Genomic DNA, 6,000 nt, shown 5'->3' with positions numbered 1-6,000 from the left:
AAAGACTGAGGGTGAAAGTGGAGGAGACCCTGGTGGTCACCTTGGCCAGAGCATTCACTTGGGAAATCCGAATGTGGTTAAAGAGAGATTAGAATGCTTCAAAAGACTTGTTTGAGATTAAAATTGCTCAAGGATTGAAACACTCACACAATTGAACAGTTGCATAAAACTACATGGATCTTGGTACCACTGAGGAAAGACAGGTAGAATTAGCACTTATTTCTAATTGCAAATTGTGTTTTGCTTTGGAGAGTGGAGCTCACTTGCATTTTGTATACATACAGAGAAAGTTAGAGAGTTCTCTGGGGTTATGAAATAATCCAACCCTGTAAAAATAATGCTGATTTACCCTGAGACTCTACTTGCAAGAGCGACGTGTAGATTGCACTGTCTTGGCACCCACGTTGAGGTCTGCGGCACACGGTGCACATGCACACGTAGTCTACACACGTGGGGAGGATGCCAGTGGGTTTTGTGGTGCAGAGATGGTCAGGATGGTGCTTCACAAATTCTTCACCCTACAGAACACTCTCTAAGCTCATGGAAGTACGTGAGAAAATCGAATACTCAGAGTTAGCCGTTGCTGGTCCTCCATTTCTTCTATCAGCACTATGTCAGCAAAATACAGTCCTCGCTTCTCAGAGACTTGAACAATGAAGAGTTCCGGCTTTATTATTCACACCTTCCTTTTCTGGTCCATTTCATTATTGGAGATGCTTCAGGCTAAACCCACTACACTTCACAGTGACTTTTATTTCAGGGGACAAAGGAAGATGTAGCCAAGTGAAAGGCTGATTTATACAGCCTTTTTATGGAAATAGAAAATTCAAAAGTGAAAACCAGAGAAAGGAGAGGAAAGGGCAGAGGGAAACAGTATTTAAAGATCTTTCATCTTATTAAAGGATCATTCATCTTATTAAAGCTAAAAGGAGGGGAAAAAAGGTATCCTTCTTAGAATCACTTTAAAATAAACTTACTAGCAAAAGGATATTATGGAAATGATAAAGTGACTGAGTAAGAATCCACAGAAAATTTTAAGGAGAGACTGTATATTTAGAACAACATCATAGAGTGGAGAAATATGATTGCATGCTAATTCCTTATTCCGCAAGCTCTGAAACTGAAAGAAAGGCCGTGAACTTGAGATGGAACAAAGCAAGTGAGTTCCCCCTCGTGCACCTCCTCGTGCAGGGGAGTGTTAAATAATCAGAGGCAGAGACACAGGAGGGACAAGATGGAACATCTGCTAACTGGAAAGGCTGGGAACAAAGGTCTGGTAATTGTTTTCCAAATCGAATCTGCCTTGGAAAGAGAATCAGCAAGTATTTTCACGTCTGTGGATCTTTATATTGTCATTTCCGGTGTCCCTGAGCATATATCTTATTTTCTTTTTATTTTTTTTTCTCCAAGATGGCCCAGAGGCAAAGGGTTAGGCATGTTGCTAAAGCAAAATCACTGAGATTCTTACCACCACCTCATGGATGAGCTCAAGGTGCCTTCTTAATGACTGTGTCTTCCAGGCTTAATTGCCAAAAGGGGAGGACCCCGAAATTTGACACCACCTCCTTTGGGAGTGTGAGCCTGTGGTCTTTATGTACCCAGTGTGCAGCAGATTTGAAAATATGACGTGCTACAGAACCGAAGGGCCACTCTAAACTCAAGCAGTGGGGTCAGCCATGACCATAACGCCACGTGGGTCAGCGCATCCTAAATCTCTTAGCAAACATCTCCACGGACAAAGTGATTCATCATGTCTGTTTGAAAACGTGAAACCTGCACACCTGAATTCACTCTCTGTACCACGTCTTTAGTGAGTGGATGAAAGGGAAGAAGAAATCTGCTTGGTGTTTCTCTTCTTTCATGCAGTTTTTTTTTTTCCTTTTTCATTTTTGTTTTAAAGCTGAGTTAAGATGGTTTAAGCTCTTTCATTGAACCAGGTACTATTTTAGACTTTTATTTGAATTTCTTTATGCTGCACCTACTTATATATTAATATATATGTATATATTTTTTATTTTTACCTCAGTATAATAACCCCAGGAATACCTAGCTAATATTTCTTACAAAGTTGGAGGAGGCATTTTTGAAGTTACGGAACATCTACTTCCTAGCAGCTTTTTTCTTACTTCCCAGTTTCAAGCTGCTGTTTCCCTGCGTCTCAAGGTCGTGGCCCCAGGGGAGCGTGGGAAGAGAGGAGCAGAGTCACTTTGTCAGCAGTACCAGCCACCCTGTACTTGAAAACACTCAGAGGATAAGAGTCGTAGTGAGAAGGGTTGGTGAGCTTGGGCAAGGGGCTGTCTATGATAAGGAAATTAAACCAACACAAAACAGATCTGTCTTTTTCCTTTTAAAAGCCACTGAGGCAAACCAAGATTCTAGGTTCTTCTCCCTCTGTCCTGGGCTCCCTGGTACGAATGGACTTGAGATGGAGAGGATGTCAGGAATGACTGTCCCATGCCTAGGGCACAGAGCTCGGATTCACAGTAGGCCTGCAACCCTGAATGCTACAAAACCCAACAGTGCGTTTCAGAAACTAGAAAGACAGAACTGAACATGCGGGAGTGCACACGTGTCTCTTCCTTGTCTCGAACAGTAACGCCAGTCTCTTGAGCAGCCACTGTCACCACGACAGGTTTGTTAGAGCAGAAGGCAGTGGCCACAGCGGCCCGTTCTCCTGGGCTGGGTCAAGGGCATCGATGCTGTGGTGGATGCAGGTACGTTCCAGAAAAGAAATGGCAAACACGTAAGAGGAAGAGCATGACCAAAATGAAAAGACAGAAGAGAGAAGAGAAGGAGAAGAAAATGAGTGTTAGGGACCCTGCAGTTTTTCAGATGAAATATTCCCGTTTGCACTCGCTCACTGTGTTTTGCAAGTCAATATCGTTTCTGAAGGAACTGTCCAAATTTTCTGGGTACTCCTTCTCCTTCATCTGGTTTGTACGCTGTGACTGCTTGTGCTGGTACAGGAGCCGGGTCATGATGCCGACGACACAGAAGATGATGAAAATCACCACTGCTATTACCCCTGGGGTGGCGGAGGAAGGAAAAAGATTTCTTAAATCATCACAGATCACCTGCTCAGGAAGCAGAGTCAGACTACACAAAGGAGGCACTTTTAAGAACCAAACAAAACAAACACACAAACAAAGCTCTGCCATATGCCCAGAAATAAACACCTGCCGAAATGCCCTCAGTCCTTAATTACTGTTAAAATCTCCTTCTTTCGGACTAGCCGGGGAGAATGCCAGTCTAAATCAGAGAAGGTTTTGTTTAATGGACTAAGAATGCCATCTTATAAATATGGAGTTGAATTAGCAAAGGATTTTTTAATAAATTTTTCAAGATCTGCTGTAAAGAATGTGTCAGAATCGTTTGTAATTAGCACATTTCTTTTTCACCCTGCAACTAAATATTTTAGAATTACTTTAGCATCCTAAGAAAAACCAGTACTTAAATATTTCACATCCCAATACGTCCTCTCCTGATGTAAATTTGCTTTATGTTATATGATTGTTTTGCTAAAAGATATCATTAATAATGAAATGATTACCAAACATTTAGGGCACCCTTACGCTGCTCCTTACTCTGCTAGACAAAGGCTCCTCGGTGGATAAACACCTCTGCCCTCCAGAAACTCAGTAGACTAAAATGCCTGGTCCTGTCGGATTTCCCCTTATTTGATTGTATCTTATGTGACTGGATCTATCTTGCAAGTTGTCTTCACTGACCCTAAGGTCTCACCTCTACCTTCGCCAGGAAGGTTCTGGGCCCATGAAAGACAATCTCTGCAAGAAGACGGTGAAAATGTAGAAGTAAGAGCATGTGTCTGTACACAAATGTAGGTTTCTCAGCATTAAAATATTTGAAAATATTTATATTAATCAAAGATTATTTTATTTCTAATCTTCTACTGTTTGTTTTTCTTTCTAAGGATAGTAAATATTGAGAAAAAATGTCCATTTTAGAAAGCTAGTTTTGGACACCCTATATTATGATTTGCATAAGCATGGATATTTGAGAGTTATATATATTCATTGTGTGTCTTCCACTAATTTTTTGAGCTAGGGTCATGGTTAAGATTTCTTACTTTTTTTTTTTTTTTTTTTTTTCCTATTCCTAAATCATTTTGTGGAATTTTCTCCCACTACTTTAGTGCAAGGCAGAGTAAAATCGCCTCAGCACACGGGTGGATAAACGGGTGGCAGGGAGTGCCTTGGAGGAGTGGGTGGTAGCAGAGAGAGAGGAAATAGGTAGCTGGCTTCCACCCCTTCGATGCACGGGATAGTCAGCGTTGGGGGCTCTACAAGCCTCCAGGGATCTTCCTGTGGATGGAATGACTTTCCAAGAGACTCACAGAATATATAAATGTATGGGGAAGAGGCAGCAGTCACAGCAGTAAGTCTTTTTTCCACTTGTCAAATGGGAAATTACAGAAAGAAAAACAGGGACAAAATTGTTTCCTACTTTTCTCAAAGCCAAACAGAAATCAGTTTGCACTTTCTTCTCTAGAGCAGAAATTCAGGTCAAATGTTGTAAGAACTTCCTTCAGGAGAGGCTGTGGTGTTCCTTCCTTACAGTCTTACTGCAAGGGTGCACCTCTATGCTCCCACGGCCATGTGAACAGGCGCCATTGGTTATATTGCTGCCTGTTCACCCAGCCCCTCCCCCATCCGTTTCCATATCCCCCAACTTAGCACAGGGCCCGACTTGTCGCTGGGTTCATGAAATAGAAGTGAAATGAATAGATACTGTTGACTTTTAAAAGGAGAACTCCACCTGGCATGGATCAGCTCGTCTAGGCTGCCAGAAGGCAGGGATGGGGGCACCTGCTAGGGTTATGGTTCTCGGGTGGAAGTGGATTTAGTCTCTCACAGGCATCTTACATTAAGCAAAGTCTGGGAGTCATTCTGGGTGGCAAGATCCTGAAGGAAAAATCAAGCTTCAGCCGGCAGCAGCCAAGCTGAGGCAGAATAGAGAGGGGGGAGGCCAGCAGGCGCTGGGAGAACAGCAGAGCAGGGGGGAGGGTGGGGAGAGGAGTGCACAGTTGAGCAGACAGGGTCTGAATCTGTGACCACATGTACCGCGGGATTTGAAGCTACGGTCCTGTGGGCTTCACCCTGCTCATAAGATCCAACCCAGATCACTTGGTGGAGAAAACCCCACAGGATGGCGGCTTCCCCCATCTGTCTGCCCCAACGTGGCTCCTTTCCCATGTGCAGTTTTATTGGTCTGCTTTGTTTGTGCTTTAGAAAAAGTGACAACTGGATGAGATGAACAGGATGCTGGCTGCTGTCTGTAAGTAAACGCTCCAGCTGTCGACTTAGCGCTCAGCTGCCTGGTGCACCAGAGCTGGGAGGAACCTGCGGAGCTGCTGGTGCCAGGGGAGAGGGTGCCTTTGATCATTCGGCGCATGTGACTGTTCATGAACCGCTCTCAGTCTGGCAGATAATGCGGGGTTCTGGGTGCTGGAGGGCCCTAATTAAGGAGGGCTTCAGACAGCTTTCTCCGAAGTGTAAGATCATTTATGTCTTTTTGTTTTCTGCAACAGTGAATGTTTTACCTCCAATGACCGCAGAATCACTTCGAACTGCATTGGTGAGTGGTTCCCGTTCGTCCGTCTTCCCGAAGGGATCTGAAAGGAGTAAAACATGAGGCTTCACTCCTCACTCAAGGCACTGGCAGGAGGTCTACAGAGTGGAGACGAAATGACACAGCTGTGGATTACACCGGGTGCTCTCAAATGTTTGTGAGTTGGAGAGTTGCAAGAAACCCAAATAAACGCACGCAAGCAAAGAACATCTGAAGTACACAGCTCGTACCCCACAGTTCATGACCCTGTTAGTTTGCAAGTAAGTTGCAGGGAAAGGGCTTGAACCAGATGATGAAGTATCCTGCCCACGTACCCTCAGCCTTCCCCTGTGGTCTCCAGTTGCTTCTCTGGGCAGTTCCCATGCGTGACAAGGGTCTGTGACCCCCAGCACACATGCCTCTCTGCTTGAC

General features: G+C 44.2%; 1 protein-coding gene across 2 annotated transcripts in view; it reads right to left on the bottom strand.

The window, feature by feature from the left end:
- Positions 1-2,828: 2,828 nt before the first annotated feature.
- The window catches only part of CNTNAP5 (contactin associated protein family member 5), a 770,280-nt gene continuing 767,108 nt past the window's right edge, over positions 2,829-6,000 (bottom strand). For both annotated transcript variants that reach the window (XM_069473762.1, XM_069473772.1), the window contains exons 23-24: positions 5,561-5,632; positions 2,829-3,025 (exon numbers count right to left, since the gene is read on the bottom strand). In XM_069473762.1, the coding sequence (XP_069329863.1) occupies positions 2,829-3,025; positions 5,561-5,632 (269 nt within the window). The remainder of the gene's footprint in view (positions 3,026-5,560; positions 5,633-6,000) is intronic.

Source organism: Eulemur rufifrons, chromosome 1 (genome assembly GCF_041146395.1).
Source record: "Eulemur rufifrons isolate Redbay chromosome 1, OSU_ERuf_1, whole genome shotgun sequence".
In the NCBI taxonomy this organism is placed as follows: domain Eukaryota; kingdom Metazoa; phylum Chordata; class Mammalia; order Primates; family Lemuridae; genus Eulemur; species Eulemur rufifrons.
This window is presented reverse-complemented; position numbering and strand designations above follow the sequence as displayed.